Source organism: Oncorhynchus keta, chromosome 22, assembly GCF_023373465.1.
Source record: "Oncorhynchus keta strain PuntledgeMale-10-30-2019 chromosome 22, Oket_V2, whole genome shotgun sequence".
Taxonomy (NCBI): domain Eukaryota; kingdom Metazoa; phylum Chordata; class Actinopteri; order Salmoniformes; family Salmonidae; genus Oncorhynchus; species Oncorhynchus keta.
The window spans coordinates 2,631,123-2,649,210 of NC_068442.1; the positions used below are offsets into that span (position 1 = coordinate 2,631,123).

The following is an 18,088-nucleotide window of genomic DNA, read 5'->3' on the forward strand; positions in this document are numbered from 1 at the left end:
TGTCATTCTGTTGATTTGAATACCTGTAACTACTTAGCACTGATTAATTGGAACACACAATTGGTTTGGTGAGCTCATTAAGCCTCGAACTTCATAGACAAGTGCATCCAATCATGAGAAAAAGGTATTTAAGGCCAGTTGCAAGTTGTTGTTCTCTTTGACTCTCCTCTGAAGAATGGCAACATGGGGGGCCTCAAAACAACTCTCAAATGACCTGAAAACAAAGATTGTTCAACATTATGGTTTAGAGGAAGGCTACAAAAAGCGGAGAGGCAAAGGCGAAGGATGGTGAGAACGGTCAAAAACAGCCCACAGACCACCTCCAAAGAACTACAACATCATCTTGCTGCAGATGGTGTCACTGTGCATCGTTCAACAATTCAGCGCACTTTGCACAAGGAGAAGCTGTATGGGAGAGTGATGCGGAAGAAGCCTTTCCTGCACACACGCCACAAACAGAGTCGCTTGAGGTATGCAAACGCACATTTGGACAAGCCAGCTTCATTTTGGAATAAGGTGATGTGGACTGATGAAACAAAGATTGAGTTATTTGGTCATGACAAAGGATGTTATGCATGGTGGCAAAAGAACACAGCGTTCCAGGAAAAACACTTGCTACCCACAGTCAAATTTGGTGGGGGTTCCACCATGCGGTGGGGCTGTGTGGCCAATGCCGGTACTGGGAATCTTGTTAAAGTCAAAGGGTGGCATGGATTCCACTCAATATCAGCAGATTATTGGGAATAATGTTGAAGAATCAGTCACAAAGTTGAAGTTACGCCGGGGCTGGATATTTCAACAAGACAACGACCCAAAACACTGCTCACAATCTACCCGGGCATTTATTTAGGAACAAGTGCAATGTTCTGGAATGGCCATCCCAGTCCCCAGACCTGAATATCATTGAGAATCTGTGGGATAATTTGAAGCGGGCTGTCCATGCTCGGCAACCATCAAACCTAACTGAACTGGAGATGTTTTGTAAGGAGGAATGGTCCAAAATATCTTCATCCAGAATCCAGACACTCATTAGAGGCTATGGGTAGCATCTAGAGGCTATTATTTTAGCAAAAGGAGGCTCTACTAAATATTGATGTGATTTTATCTATTAGGGTCCCCAAATTTTTGCACCAGTCTAATTTTGTTTTGATGCATATTGCACATTTTCTGTTAATCCAATAAACCTAATTTCACTGTGTCCATCAGTTATTTGATAGATCAACATGAAATTGCTGATCCAAACACCCAATTATTTATAAATGGAAATCAAGGAAATTGTCAGGGGTGCCCAAACTTGTTCATACGACTGTAAATATGAGTCTGTATAGATAAACAAAACACAACATGTAACAATTAATGATTTTACAGAGTTATAGTTCATAAAAAGGAAATAAATAAATGTGTTAGGTTCTAATCTATGGATTTCACATGACTGGGCTGGGGCACAGCCATTGGTGGGCATAGGCCCAAACGCTGGGGAGCCAGGCCCAGGCAATAAGAATATACCAACACTTTACATGTTGCGTTAATATTTTTGTTCAGTTTAGTAGTGCACAATACAGTATATAGCATTGCACACTCACCGTAGCATTCCTAATAGCTGTCAACACGTCTATGGTGGTCAGACCTCCTAGTGGGTCAACAGACTCCAGCGTCCGACCAAAAGTCTCATGGAAAATATAACAGATTCGCGCTCCACCACACCTGAAAGAGAATGGTCCACTGTTACATATACAAGCAACAAAATGTTTAACATTTGTGATCAACGTATTAGCCTAGTTAATTTAGCTCACGTAATCTTCCCACTACACTGCAAAAGCTTCAAATTGGTTGACTTGTGATGCTATAGTTGTATGCCCCCTTCTGGTATCTAGAGGTACAAGGATGTTTGAAAAAGAAGGGAAGGATGGAGAACCTATCTCTTCAAATAAATGAAAAAAAATAAAATAATAATATATACACACACACACAGAGGCAAAAAAGTATTTAGTCAGCCACCAATTGTGCAAGTTCTCCTACTTAAAAAGATGAGAGGCCTGTAATTTATCATAGGTACACTTCAACCATGACAGGCGAAATGAGAAAAAAAATCCAGAAAATCACATTGTAGGATTTTTTATGAATTTATTTGCAAATTATGGTGGAAAATAGGTATTTGGTCACCTACAAACAAGCAAGATTTCTGGCTCTCACAGACCTGTAACTTCTTCTTTAATAGGCTCCTCTGTCCTCCACTCGTTACCTGTATTAATGGGACCTGTTAACTTGTTATCAGTATAAAAGACCCCTGCCCACAACCTCAAACAGTCACACTCCAAACTCCACTATGGCCAAGACCAACGAGCTGTCAAAGGACACCAGAAACAAAATTGTAGACCTGCACCAGGCTGGGAAGACTGAATCTGCAATAGGTAAGCAGCTTGGTTTGAAGAAATCAACTGTGGGAGCAATTATTAGTAAATGGAAGACATACAAGACCACTGATAATCTCCCTCGATCTGGGGCTCCACGCAAGATCTCACCCCGTGGGGTCAAAATGATCACAAGAGCGGTGAGCAAAAATCCCAGAACCACACGGGGGGACCTAGTGAATGACCTGCAGAGAGCTGGGACCAAAGTAATAAAGCCTACCATCAGTAACACACTATGCCGCCAGGGACTCAAATCCTGCAGTGCCAGACCCTGCTTAAGCCAGTACATGTCCAGGCCCATCTGAAGTTTGCTAGAGAGCATTTGGATGATCCAGAAGAAGATTGGGAGAATGGCATATGGTCAGATGAAACCAAAATAGAACTTTCTGGTAAAAACTCAACTCGTCATATTTGGAGGACAAAGAATGCTGAGTTGCATCCAAAGAACACCACACCTACTGTGAAGCATGAGGGTGGAAACATCATGCTTTGGGGCTGTTTTTCTGCAAAGGGACCAGGACGACTGATCCGTGTAAAGGAAAGAATGCCATGTATCGGGAGATTTTGAGTGAACCTCCTTCCATCCGCAAGGGCATTGAAGATGGAACGTGGCTGGGTCTTTCAGCATGACAATGATCCCAAACACACCGCCCGGGCAACGAAGGAGTGGCTTCGTAAGAAACACGGTGAGCTCCAAGGAGTACAGGCTGGGTCAAGGGACCCCTTGAAGTACCAATTTACCCCGTTTTCCGTCACCGGTTTGGAGCGTTCCGAGGGGCCCATCAGTAGGGAAGTCTGTTGATTACGCCGAACATCCGCTCGTTCAACTAAGGCTGGGTTAAAAGCTAGGAGTTAATGGGAATTTGCGCCACGATTGTGTTGCATCGTGGTTATGTCGCGATATAAGGCCTCCGGTCGGAAGGAAGGCGGCTGATGCGCAGCCCAAAAACGTAGAAATGTCAAGCTCGCTGGGTTTGGCGCATCAGGATATCAAAGTGAAGAGATCCGACTGGCGGAACTCCTGTAGTGGTCCGTGCTCCTCATACGTAGCATGTAAATATCGAGGTCGCGCAGGTTACGTTAAAAATCCTACAATGTGATTTTCTTTCTCTCATTTTGTCTGTCATAGTTGAAGTGTACCTATGATGAAAATTACAGGCCTCATCTTTTTAAGTGGGAGAACTTGCATAATTGGTGGCTGACTAAATACTTTTTTGCCCCACTGTGTGTGTGTGTGTGTGTGTACATACATATACAGACACACACACAGTGGGGAGAACAAGTATTTGATAACCTGCAAAATCGGCAGTGTTTCCTACTTACAAAGCATGTAGAGGTCTGTAATTTTTATCATAGGTACACTTCAACTGTGAGAGACGGAATCTAAAACAAAAATCCAGAAAATCACATTGTAGGATTTTTAGTAATTAATTTGCATTTTATTGCATGACATAAGTATTTGATACATCAGAAAAGCAGAACTTAATATTTGGTACAGAAACCTTAGTTTGCAATTACAGAGATCATACGTTTCCTGTAGTGCTTGACCAGGTTTGCACACACTGCAGCAGGGATTTTGGCCCACTCCTCCATACAGACCTTCTCCAGATCCTTTAGGTTTCGGGGCTGTTGCTGGGCAATACGGACTTTCAGCTCCCTCCAAAGATTTTCTATTGGGTTCAGGTCTGGAGACTGGCTAGGCCACTCCGGGACCTTGAGATGCTTCTTACGGTGCCACTCCTTAGTTGCCCTGGCTGTGTGTTTCAGGTCGTTGTCATGCTGGAAGACCCAGCCACGACCCATCTTCAATGCTCTTACTGAGGGAAGGAGGTTGTTGGCCAAGATCTCGCGATACATGGTCCTATCCATCCTCCCCTCAATACAGTGCAGTCATACTGTTCCCTTTGCAGAAAAGCATCCCCAAAGAATGATGTTTCCACCTCCATGCTTCACGGTTGGGATGGTGTTCTTGGGGTTGTACTCAACCTTCTTCTTCCTCCAAACACGTCGAGTGGAGTTTAGACCAAAAATCTCTATTTTTGTCTCATCAGACCACATGACCTTCTCCCATTCCTCCTCTGGATCATCCAAATGGTCATTGGCAAACTTCAGCAGGGCCTGGACATGCTCTGGCTTGAGCAGGGGGACCTTGTGTGCGCTGCAGGATTTTAATCCATGACAGCGTAGTGTGTTACTAATGGTTTTCTTTGAGACTGTGGTGGCAGCTCTCTTCAGGTCATTGAACAGGTCCTGCCGTGTAGTTCTGGGCTGATCCCTCATGATCATTGATGCCCCACGAGGTGAGATCTTGCATGGAGCCCCAGACCAAGGGTGATTGACCGTCATCTTGAACTTCTTCCATTTTCTAATAATTGCGCCAACAGTTGTTGCCTTCTCACCAAGCTGCTTGCCTATTGTCCTGTAGCCCATCCCAGCCTTGTGCAGGTCTACAATTTATCCTGATGTCCTTACACAGCTCTCTGGTCTTGGCCATTATGGAGAGGTTGGAGTCTGTTTGATTGAGTGTGTGGACAGGTGTCTTTTATACCGGTAACAAATTCAAACAGGTGCAGTTAATACAGGTGATTTTCTGGAATTCCGTCTCTCACAGTTTAAATGTACCCATGATAAAAATTACAGACTTCTACATGCAGGAGTAGGAAAACCTGCAAAATCGTCAGTGCTTCAAATACTTGTTCTCCCCACTGTATGTATGTATGTATGTATGTATGTATGTATGTATGTATGTATGTATGTATGTATGTATGTATGTATGTATGTATGTATGTATGTATGTATGTATGTAAGGCCCAGTACAGTCAAATATGTGATGTTCCTATGATGTTCCTATATATTTGGTATGAGGCTGGAATAATACTGGGACATTTTGGAAATGATAATGCCTATTAGTGTAAGAGCTGTTTGACAAGACCATCTGAAATGTCAGCTTGTTCAGTGGGATGGAGTTCAGGTCTTCCATGGTGACATCACCAGGTGGTAAATGAGTTAATAGACCAATAAGACAGAATTCCATACCTCTCTGCCAATATCAGCCAATTTCCCCCTCCCCACTCAGACCACTCCCAGAGTCCTATCAAAAGTCTTGCCTGAGAAATTGCCCTCTGTTAAGAAGCTATTTTTTTATTTTTTTTTTAAACATTTTAATTGAAAACAATAACCGAAAGGTACTTAATTGTTACCCAGAAATGATTTGATAGAGAAAAACAGCTGCATTGGAAAGAAGAAGTTACTCACAACTCTGTTGTCTCTATGTACTTGGCGGTGCCCTCGATGGTGTGGCAGTACTCTGCAGCAAACTTCGTGATAAGCTGGAGCAGTGTGGAGCTCTGGTCATCTACAGGTTCACCATAGCTGCTCAGCAGGGACTGGTACTGGGCCGCCAGCACGTTGATACGAGTCTTTAGCTCCGGGAGACAGTCTCTGATGTGGTGCATCAACAATCTGGCAACAAGGAGAAGAATGAGAAAGTAGAAAAGGCAACAGACAACATGATAGTTCTTAGTTTCTAGAGTGACATTACACTCTAAAATCATAGTTGGCCAGATGTTTTCAAACCTCAAAAGTACTCTTCTGTTGAGGCCTTGTATGCCTAATATATCATTTCTTTCTCATTCCCAATGTTCCTTCAAGACTGCAGCGCAGAGGAAAGAAATCAGCCCACGGAGAAAAGCACGAGATTAGAACGTTAAGTTCAGAGTTTTCCCTGTTAGTTAACACTATCAACGTTTCCCTGTACTGTGGCAATTGTGATCAAATCAATGCAAAATTAGCCACTTTCAATGTAACATACCGAAACAAAACCAACTATGGCAAAATATTTTACAGTAGGCAGAACACGAAGTAGGATACTGTTGCAGCACGACTTAGCCCGTACTCTGCACAGACCGGTGCGGCATAACCAATCAGAGCTCCAGTAGGTCTATATGCAAATAGACCATTGCCATATATGGATCTGTGCCATTTACTCTGAACTGAATTGTGTTTATAGGATGAGCGGTCGTGATCAGATGTGCTCGTTTCGAGATCAAAGCGAGAGCTGCATGTAGCCATGTGTGCACATTTTGTTCATACCCTTTGCTAGTTAGTGAGTTATTAGCCTAGTTATAGATAATTTGTAGTCAGCAATAGGGGCGTGATTGCTTCCTACAAGAGCACAAAATGTACATTTCTGGACATCTTTGAAAAGCGAGTCAGGTAAAAGCCTTTTTTTTGTCTTAAAGGAGCATAGTATAATTTGTCGGAGTCTCTGTAATAAATGGTATGGGAATAATAATGCATTTTATTTTGTAAAGTGGTTTCTTGCATCAAACACAACAATTTCAGTCACCTCCTTGTCTGAAGGACAAGTGGATAAACAGGTTAATGTCAAGCCCTGCATGTGTTTTTCAAAAGTTTAAAGGAATGTAGGCCGACATTGAACACCACACATTGGTTGCTACTGTAGGCTGATTGACAGAATAGCTATTTCTATGTTAAAATGTTATGGGATGGATTTTCTCCATTGTTTGTGATGGTAGGCCACTCTGACAGACCTACATTATGATCAAATAGCTACAGTAGCCTACTTGGCCACTTAAAACTAACTTAATGCAAGTACAGACTCAGAGCTGACAGTGAACGCGTGCTGGAAGTCACACAGAATATTTACAAAATTCCAGTTTGCGCTAAAGCAGACCTAAAATTTGCTAAGTGCCCAATCTTTTTGGGAGGGAACATTGCTCATACCTGTTCAATGTTCTAGCCAGGTATTTGGTTCCGTTTCTGTTGGCGAGGGAGGGATACTTCTTCTGTAGGAAGGCATATTCATCACGGATGGCGTCGGCCACTGTCTTCTTATTGTTGATGTCCAACTGACTCCTGAAGAAAGTCGTGAAGGACAGGACTATTTGAGTTATTTTACTACCTTTACTATCAGCTCCTCATTCATTCAGCCTATTGAGTCCACTGGTCCCACTCACACAGAACTACCCTATGCCTTGACCTCTATCCTTTCCCTCTCCAGATTAAATACAGTGACTAGTGATGACCTGCCACCCGACAAGCTGCCCGCTCGACACCATCCCCGCCTCCCTTCTCCAGACCATCTTTCCCATTCCTCATCCCTGACCACCGGTTTTCACTGGCAACTCCTCCTCAAGAAACCCACACTTGACCCGACATAATTTAAAAAATAAATAATACAGACCGGTATCCCATCTTTTCTTTCCAAAAAAACTTAAGCATGCCATCTCTCCAACTCCCTCACATAACGATCTTCTTGACGCCAAACAAAATCAGGCTTTAAGACGGGTCACTCAATCGAGACTGTCTCCATGACACGGAGAAGAACACTCTGCACTGCCAAAGCTGACTCTCTCTCCTCTGTTCTCCTCCTCCTAAAATCTATTCACTGCCTTTGAGAGTCAACCATCAGATCCTCCTCTCCACCCTCTCAGGGCTGGGCGTCTCAGGCACTGCACACTCTTTGATTGCATCCTATCTGGCAAGCCTGCTCCTACCAGATGATGTGGATAGGATCTTTGTCTGCACCACATGCTCTCACTACTGGTCTCCCCCAAGGCTCGGTTCTCCATATAGACACTCTACTCCGTCATATCCTCACATGGTCTCTCCTATCACTGCTATGCATATGACTCAACTTCTCCTTCCAAACTTCTGACACTCAGGTGGCGACACCATCTTGTCGAGGTTGAGCTTGAGATGCAAGCTACTTTTCCTCCCGTGGAAGACCTGCCCGCTCCAAGTCTTTTCCATCACGGAGAGTGCAACTAACTTTGTCGTGAGCATGGACAACACCATGTGGTTCTCTGCAAACATCAAAGCAGTGACTCTCTCCTGCATGTTTATCCTCTACAACTACCCTACCTCACACAGGAAGTGGCGCAGGTCCTAATCCAGGCACTTGTCATCATCCATCTGGACTACTGCAACATGCTGTTGGCTCGGCTCTCCGCTAGTGCCATCACACCCCTGCAACTTATCCAGAACTTTGAGGACAAATGTACTTACTATGACTGAGGTAATTATGTGGTTGTCCCACATAGCCATCTTAAGATGAATGCACTAACCTCGTCGCTCTGGATAAGAGAGCCTGCTAAATGACTCAAAAGTAAATGTACATAGTACAGTAAAAGAAAATCCTAACAGAACTTAAGGAATGCTGGCCCCTTTCCCATTTTGATCCTAAGTGACTGTTGGCTTCTAACACCCTTACATACTGGATTTTCTATAGGGCTGAACCCTTGCTATATGCAACATGCTAGAGACAGAAGATGATTGTGTCATGGTGCAGACCTGTTGACCACGCCAATGAGGCCAAGCTTAACAGGGATGACCCGGCCCATCAGAACGTCCATGGCATCGGTCCCAGCGTCCATCAGGTCCAGTTTGGTCACCACCGCTAACGTCCTCCTGCCTACACAGTGACACAAACCCCAGAACCCATAGTCAAAAAAGCATATCAGAGTAGGGGTGTTAATCTAGGATCAGGTCCCCCCCCCCTGTCCATAAACTCTTATTCATTATGATCTGAAAGGCAGATCCTAGGTCGTCTACCTTACTCCGAGATGCTTTATGAATATGGGACCAGATCCACAGCCATGATAACTAAACCCTTCCACAGTTACCTGCAAATAGGGAAAGGAGTTTAGCCTATTACTAGAGGCTATAGTTTTCCTGGTCAAGTGAGATAATCAGGAAAAACTCCTGGGCCTACATCCAGGTAATCAAGAGTTTTTGTGAGGCGATGTACGCCACGGCGTGTCTGATATAAGGATTAGAGGAAACAGTAGGTGACAGACCATTAAGGTTAACAGAGAGAGCAAGAGCGGTGTAGAGAGATGCAGAGACCAGCAGAGCGAGAGACAGACACACAAAAAGAAGAGGCATAGATAAACAAAAAAAAAAAGAGAAAGAGACCCGAGTGAAGAAGAGAAAGAGATTGAGGTGTTTACCGTCGGGGTCGACCTCGCGGGCAACTTTGAGAGCCTCTGAAGTGGCCATGTCTGTGTTGGCCGCAGTCACAGCCAGGATGATAGAGTTGGGGTTAGAGATGTGCTTCACGATCAAGTCTTTGATCTGCAGCTCGATGTCTTTGGGCTGGTCTCCCACTGGGACCTGTGTAGAACATGCACACACACAATTAATTCCTGCCCATATCATAGTTCAAACCATACTTGGGAGTTCTATCTCCCTCAATGAACTTGGAAAGAGAGGTGGTTCAGTGCATGAAAGATAGGATCCCAGGCACTGAGATCACCTAAGACTTGCGTTAGCTCTCAGAGCTAATGCCTAGGCGTTAGCGCAGACAGCTAAATAAGTATTGTGGCGGGTTCAAACCAACTCGATCACACTTGAGCAACTCAATTAGCTTTTATATTTGAAATAAAAACACCTTGCTTTGCGTGTACCTTTGTGATACCTGGCAGATCCACTAGTGTGAGGTTGACTACGTGAGGGGAGAAGATCTTCAGGTGAATGGGTTCATCAGTGATTCCCTGGAAGAAAACAAAGAAATGTCAGTTCAGCAGTTGGCAATGATAACGTCTGTTTGACATTGCTTCGGACTACCTTTGCATCAAATAATTTTTTATTGTTGACATACCTTGTTATTGCCAGAAACTCTTTCGGTTTCAGCTTCGATCTCAAGCCTGATTTCATCGAAGTCCGTGTAGATCTAAAAACAACAAATACATGTTTATGGGTACTGCGCAGTATAACAAATTATTCAATTATGGTTTATATAGCTGCATATGACAAATGTAAATGTGATTTACTATGATCTGGACCCAACAGCAAAAGACCACTACAGAAATCTAAATACAAACAAATATAATCATAAAGAAAGAAGAAAACATCCTCCATCACCCACCGCATCAACGCCATTTACTGTATAGCACATCACAAGGGTTTCTCTGTTCACGCATGGAGGACCTAAAGCACCAGAGCAAATTACTGTCTGCACACATCTCGACCGCATGTTCTGCCCTACTCCCTCATCTCGACCGCATGTTCTGCCCTACTCCCTCATCTCGACCGCATGTTCTGCCCTACTCCCTCATCTCGACCGCATGTTCTGCCCTACTCCCTCATCTCGACCGCATGTTCTGCCCTACTCCCTCATCTCGACCGCATGTTCTGCCCTACTCCCTCATCTCGACCGCATGTTCTGCCCTACTCCCTCATCTCGACCGCATGTTCTGCCCTACTCCCTCATCTCGACCGCATGTTCTGCCCTACTCCCTCATCCGCATGCCCTGCCCTACTCCCTCATCTCGACCGCATGTTCTGCCCTACTCCCTCATCTCGACCGCATGTTCTGCCCTACTCCCTCATCTCGACCGCATGTTCTGCCCCTCATCTCGACCGCATGTTCTGCCCTACTCCCTCATCTCGACCGCATGTTCTGCCCTACTCCCTCATCTCGACCGCATGTTCTGCCCTACTCCCTCATCTCGACCGCATGTTCTGCCCTACTCCCTCATCTCGACCGCATGTTCTGCCCTACTCCCTCATCTCGACCGCATGTTCTGCCCGATTCCCTCATCTCGACCGTATATTACGCCCGATTCCCTCATCTCGACTGTATATTACGCCCTATTCCCTCATCTCGACTGTATATTACACCCTATTCCCTCATCTCTAATTTATGCTCTGGGCCATTCCCTCTAGAAGACAGTACTACTGTACATCCTCCTGTGTCTTCTTTGCCTTGCGACTGTGAAAGGGTGTGTGCCTGAGGTGATTAAAATAAGATTTTCTGCCAAACAAACTCTCCAGACAAAGCTACAAAATCCATATAGGTTTTCCAGTGATCTTCGGTCAGTAAATCAATACAATGCCTATATTAGGTCAATCAAGTATTTAAGCTGCATGTCTATTTGTAGCAGTGAAAGGGCAGGGAACTCCACTGAGGTGAACAGATAGTTAGAGGTGCTTCGCTTGGTCAGCAACCTGCAGGCTTTGAACCAACACAGAAACTAGCTCTGAGGAATGGTTACGGAGACATACCTTGCTTTTGGTGTGTAGAAACTTGCCCCATTCCTCTCCATCGACGCCTATGGGAACATAAAACACAAGACAGTGTCATTCCCATTCCCCAGCCTGTCTGGCAGATGTAATTTGGAGTAGTACTTTAATGACCAGTGTTGTGATTATAGAGCAGGTGCCAATTCACTCCCTCCCCCTTTACCTTGGCCCTAACCCATGTTTGCATATCTGAAGGGTCTGGATAGACATAAAAAGTGCAGTGGTGGAGCATCCACCAGATCAAGTATGTCTTACAGATCTGTAAAGAAAGGTTAGGGCCAGGTTAGGGCCAGGGGAAGGGGAGTGAATTGGGACCGGCTGATACGGTCATTGGGTCGGGTTGAGTTGTTCAGCTGGGATGGGAATACATCCTGCAGGCCAATAAACCAGAGGTATAGGGCCAGAGATTTGAACAAACAATACAGTGAGAAATGTTGTTTGTCAATAAAAAAAGAAAATATGCCTGTGAGACAAGCCAAAGCATGGTTGGTGCGTTATGGGGAGCACAGGCATACGATACTACCTAGCTACCAAGCACCTTTGATAAACAACAAAAGTTATTCTTTCAACTAATAAATCAATGTATTAGTTGGATTATTTAAACAAATAATTACCTAACAAACTAAGAAAACAAAATCAGCTGTTTGAGGACAGCTGATTTTCTTTTATTTGCCCTTAAAAAGGTCATACTTACCATGATTTATGACAATCATGCACTCCGGAATAGTTTTTATTTTATACAGGATGTCCTTATACAGACAATCAAGTGTTTTGTCTGAAACACGAGACTGACCTTGTTGGGCTTGATTCGCTGAATCAAGTTAAGCCAAAGTTTGGCAGCTTAATCAAGGCTACAAAAACAATAGGCAGGATGGAAGGGGGGCAATATGAAAGGGATAGGCCTAGAGTAAGAAGCTGATGATCGAACACAGAGACAAAAGGCAGGGAGAAACAATGAAAAGGAGACCTTTGTAATAGCGCCCGTTTTTCCAGGCATTGGGGTCTGTGGTTCAGGAGAGATCAGATGACAGGTGAAAATGGTTAGCCGTTAGCCTAGCTGCTGCAACATGGCCATCTGCAGCAATGCAGTACTTTTTGGCATGATCCATCCGGTGTGTAACTACTCCCAACAGCAGGGCACAGGCTTGGTTTTGTGTTCAAATGTCTTGGGATGACATTGACGTTTGAGTAACATGACATTGCACGCTGTTGTGACTTAATGGCTCAGTAATAACATTCAGGAGCCTCTAGATATAACATGAGTAGAATCTAAGGGAATCCCTATTTATTTGTCTGTAACTTGCCATATTTACTGCAGTATATTAGCTAGCTATTATGGATACTAGCTGGATAGTACTCAGACGGAGTGCTGCAGACTTGAATATATGCCCAGTTATCAACACAGTGACAAAAAAACAGCAGAGAGTCACAGAAGGACATGGTCTGACCTAGAGAGATTTCAACAGTCATCTAATGGCTGTAGACATGAGGGAGACAGGACGGGGAAGAGGGGTCTACAACAACATGTGCCCTACACCATGCAGCACAGCTCCCATGCAGAGGAAATGTCAGCCCAGAGAGAGAAACACAAGGTTGAACTTCATTCAACTTCTAGAGTTTTCCCTGTTAACGTTTCCCTTTGCTGTGTTGAATCAACTCAATATTAGCCACTTTCAATGCAACATACCGAAACAAAATTAACTATACACGACTTAGTACGCAAAACCAACTATGCAAGAGATTTTGTTGTAAACAGAACACATCGGAGTAGGATTCTATTGCATCGACACGCACGACTCAGCCCGTACTCTACACAGAGCGGTGCGGCATAACCAGTCAGAGCTCCAGTAGGTCTATATGCAAATTGACCATTGCCATATATGGATCTGTGCCATTTACTTTGAACAGGACTGTGTTTACAGCATGAGCAGTCATGAGCAGATGTGTTTGTTTTGAGATCAAAGCAAGAGCTGCATGTAGCTATTTTGTTCATATCCTTTGCAATTTAATGAATTATTAGCCCAGTTATAGATCATTTGTAGTCAACGATACAAGAGCACAAAACGTACATTTCTGGACATCTTTGAAAAGCGAGTCTGGTAAAGAGCTTTTTTTTTGTCTTAAATGGGCAGTGTTGTATTTTGAGACATACTTGAATAAGCTACGTAGCCAATAGGCAGAGGGTAGAAAAATGTGTCTGATTCTCTGTAATAATGGGATGGGAATAATAATACATTTTATTTTGTGAAGTGGTTTCTTGCGTCAAACACCACAACATTTTCAGTCACATGGATAAACAGGTAATGTTAAGACCTGCATGTGTATTTCAAAGGTTTAATGGAGTCTAGGCCTACACTGAACACCACACATTGGTTGCTACTGTAGGCTGATTGATAGAACAGCTATTTCTATGTTAAAATGTTATGGGATGGATTTTCTCCATTGCCTACATTATGATCAAATACCTACAGTAGCCTACTTGGACACTGTTAAAACTAACTTAAAGTGGGTACAGCCTTAGTGTTCACAGTAAACGCGAGCTGGAAGTTGCAAAGTATTTTCCTAACGTTCAAGTTTGCACTCAGCAGAGGTACAGAGGCATCTTTTTCAAAAACCTTGGTTGGAGGATTCCCTTGCAGAATTAGAAGGGAATAGCCTAAGCAGAGGAAGGCTCCTCCAACCAGGGTTTCTGAAAACCTGGGAACTTTGGGGAAATTCGCAGAATTTTGCAACCCTAAAGCAGTGATAGTGTTGTATTCACAGTACCATTCTCCTCGCTGGTCTTCCTGCGGTCCTCTGGGTCCACGTGGACCAGCTGGAGGATGAGGGGCCGACGGGTGACAACACCAGTACCACGGGGCAGAAGGTCTCTGCCCACCAGAGCCTCTAGCACCGAACTCTTCCCACTGCTCTGGAGACAGAAACACATAGCATGCTCACCTACAGAGTGAAAGTAGAAGTGAGCTAGTAGTCAACAACATCGCTTACAAAACTAAAGGTCAAATGACTCATCACAAGTCCATGACTCATCACAAGTCAAATCGTTCCACAACATTTTAACCTACCCGTTCTCACCTCAGCTGCGCCTGGATACAGTTGACCTAATTTAGCTTGAGCTCGATTCATGTGTGGCAATTATAGAACTGACAGGGTCAAGGATTTTTCAAAAGATCCCCTCTATGTGAATCTGTCCTTTTGAACAGCACTAATGAATACCGAGACAAGAGCAGACACACACTTGGAGCCTCCAAGGGGTTGCCTTCCTGTCGCCATGGCACCTTCAGTTCAGATGGTTGCCAAAGGGCTGAGACAGTAACCAAGAAGGTGACAGACCAGTGAAGGTGTCAGCGAGGATGCCATGCTACTGTAAACCTATCAGGTAACACCTAGGCCAACAAGAGCTGTGTGTGGAGAGAAGAGTACAGGTGTAGCCTATATGATGATAATAATTCATTGGATTTATATAGAGCTTTTCTACCAACTGAGGAACTCAAAGCACTTTACACAGTAGGGGGAACCTCGTCTCATCCATCACCAATGTGTGGCACCCACCTGGGTGATGCAGGGCGACCACCTTTGTGCCAGAATGCTCACCACACAAGCTATTAGATGGAGAGGTGGAGTGATATGCCAATTAGGAATAAGGGAGATGCTTAGGTGGCCATGACACCGGGGTTAACATCCCTACTCTTACGATATGTGCCATGTGATTTTGAAATGATCACAGAGTCAGGACACCCGTTTAACATCACATCCGAAAGACGACACCCTACGCAGTGCAACGTCCCCTTCACTGCATTGGGATCTCTATCCTTAGACCAGATGGAAGAGTGCCCCCTAGTCAGGGTTTCTGTTAAGAGAATTTGGCACCAGACAACATGATGGGCAACATTTAAAATGACCTGACATCCATTTGCATTGAGTGTGTAACACATTAGGGCATCCACCCAAGGTGCTCAAAAATCACATTTATATTATTGTAATTCATTTTAATGGAACAGAAATATGCCTGTAACGTTGTAATAAAATAAAGTAGAATATTCTTATACCAACATGACAAGTTTGGAGAAAAAAAGAAATGGCCCATTGTGTCTTAATCCCTGGTATAAATCATAAATTAATATATAATTTAAGAAAAGACATTTAGCCTAGAAGAACAAGACCCCTACACAGTAATACAACTTCAAAATATATTAGTATAATATAATTCGCGAACAACCTGTCCTATAGGAAATTTGTATGAAATGTTTTATTAATAAATAACATCTGTTTTCAAATACAATCTAGAACTCTCTAATTTAAAATGTAGCATAGGCATGAGCATTTTAATTAGGTGTAATAACTAAACATGGCCGCCCCACTCCCACTGCAATTCAGCAGTGGAATGAGGACACTAGGCAGCCACAAAATTAAGAAATTATAAAACTGATGTTGTACAATAAAAACTAAATCTGTAAATAAACTACATTTGTTAAGGCTGGTTCATTGAGAGAAAGCTTATTTTACAACGCTCCTGTGAAACGAGGCCCGCGCCATGCATTCATGAAAGCACTTGTTTCCAAAACTCAAAATTAAGGAGGCTGTAATTTGCCTCTAATTTACTTGCGTTTGGGGCAGACCTTGGCCTGCTCAAAATGAGCCGCTGCTGTTGGGAAGTCAAAACTGTCCAACTACTTGGAACAGCTTGCGCTGTGCTCCTTGGAGCCTCATTACTTTGTCCTCAAGAAGGTACAATCTTGAGGCAATCTTTACTCTGTTGGCAGGCACACTGGACACGGGGTACACTTAGCTGAAGTCCCTTACATGCTGACCAGACCGCTCGTCCTCCTGCGCATGTTGATTTTGTCCACCCACATGTAATCAGGACACGCAGGTTGAAATATCAAAACGAACTCTGAAAGGAACTATATCAATTTAGGGACAGGTGGTAAAAGCATTAAACATTGAAAGATGAATCACCCACGTGGGTATATGCTCCTAAAAACCAATGTGATGGAGAGGCGGGACTTGCAGCGTATCACCAATAGAACCAAGTCCTATTTTAGCGTCTGGCTACGCACACGCCTGTTGATAGGCGCGAGCAGTGTTGGTGCAATGATTGAATAACATGTGTACATTTATTTTGCAATGCTTGCGCAGGCGGTGTGGTCAGCTTGGTACATTTACATATTACATTTAAGTCATTTAGCAGACGCTCTTATCCAGAGCGACTTACAAATTGGTGCATTCACCTTATGACAAGTGGAACAGCCACTTTACAATAGTGCATCTAAATCTTTTAAGGGGGGTGAGAAGGATTACTTTATCATCTAGGTATTCCTTAAAGAGGTGGGGTTTCAGGTGTCTCCGGAAGGTGGTGATTGACTCCGCTGTCCTGGCGTCGTGAGGGAGTTTGTTCCACCATTGGGGGGCCAGAGCAGCGAACAGTTTTGACTGGGCTGAGCGGGAACTGTACTTCCTCAGTGGTAGGGAGGCGAGCAGGCCAGAGGTACATTCAATCTTTGCACCCACACTGCTCGTGCGTCCGTTTAGCCAGTTGGTAAAATAGAACTTGGTTTTATTTGTGGCATGATGCGCTGCAAATCGCCTCATTGTTTTTTGGGAGCATATACCCACGTGCCATCTCCTCATTGTTTTTTTGGGAGCATATACCCACGTGCCATCTCCTCATTGTTTTTTGGGAGCATATACCACATGGGTGAATGGAAGCTGAACTGAGGTCCACACTCCAGTCCAGTTGGTGGTGTTCATGCACCAGTTGGTTGCCAACTGACATATAATGAATGATAATTCAACCAATAAGAAAGGGGAGGGATGTCTTGGAAGAATTCATTCATGTTTTCATTCATAAAAACCACTGAAGTCTTCAAAGGCTAGGAGGGGGATACCAGTGTAAACAACTCAGTAAATGTGCAGTACGTACATGTAACATGTGATGCCATTACATTTCAATGGCACCTTCTGCTGAGCACAGCTGTTTTAACATTACACAGGGCTAACGTTAGCCGGGTTCCACTGCCTGTCAAATTCGCTATAACCAACTAGTTAGCAGGTCAAGATTCATAGCCACTAGCCAAGCTAACTATCTAGCTGCCTAACTAAGTTGCTACAGCTAAAGGTAACTATAGTAACGTTAGCTAACCTTTCCTCGAAAACACAGTACAGGTAAATGTTCATGTACTATGAAATATCTCGAAGTGGAACTGCGTGATACAGACAACAGTACTGTAGCTAACGTTAAGGGAATGAAACGAGGTGACGGGATGCTAGTTTGCTGGCCAGCGATTCTTACCTGCGTTCCAACAACAGCAATCTGCGGTAGCTGGATAATGTCTGCGCCAACTGTATTAAACACATCTTGTAATTTATTTATGACAGGGATAAGGGCCTCCATGGCTCTGAAAATGTAGTACCTGTCAAATAAACGACCTAACTAGCCTGCTGAACACAGGCACAAAGTCATCCAACGTCCCTCACACTGCCACCTTTTACCCGGGCCAGAAAACTGCGCACAAAATAATTCGGCGTTGCATTATGGGACTTTGAGTTTAAAAAACAACAACATATTTGGTATATTTAACTTTAATTTAACTAGGCAGGTCAGTTAATTAAGAACAAATTCTTATTTA

General features: G+C 43.8%; 1 protein-coding gene across 4 annotated transcripts in view; it reads right to left on the reverse strand.

The window, feature by feature from the left end:
* Positions 1-17,972, reverse strand: part of LOC118400881 (dynamin-1-like protein) — a 30,953-nt gene extending 12,981 nt beyond the window's left edge. Inside the window, exons 1-11 of one of the 4 annotated variants that reach the window (XM_052474666.1) lie at positions 17,752-17,972; positions 14,226-14,370; positions 12,427-12,462; positions 11,442-11,488; positions 10,036-10,107; positions 9,842-9,928; positions 9,386-9,548; positions 8,727-8,847; positions 7,158-7,289; positions 5,667-5,873; positions 1,584-1,704 (exon numbers count right to left, since the gene is read on the reverse strand). In XM_052474666.1, the coding sequence (XP_052330626.1) occupies positions 1,584-1,704; positions 5,667-5,873; positions 7,158-7,289; positions 8,727-8,847; positions 9,386-9,548; positions 9,842-9,928; positions 10,036-10,107; positions 11,442-11,488; positions 12,427-12,462; positions 14,226-14,370; positions 17,752-17,853 (1,233 nt within the window). In that variant the 5' untranslated portion in view covers positions 17,854-17,972. The remainder of the gene's footprint in view (positions 1-1,583; positions 1,705-5,666; positions 5,874-7,157; positions 7,290-8,726; positions 8,848-9,385; positions 9,549-9,841; positions 9,929-10,035; positions 10,108-11,441; positions 11,489-12,426; positions 12,463-14,225; positions 14,371-17,751) is intronic. The other 3 variants (XM_052474668.1, XM_052474667.1, XM_052474669.1) reach the window with 3 other exon arrangements.
* Between the last annotated feature and the right edge of the window lie 116 nt (positions 17,973-18,088).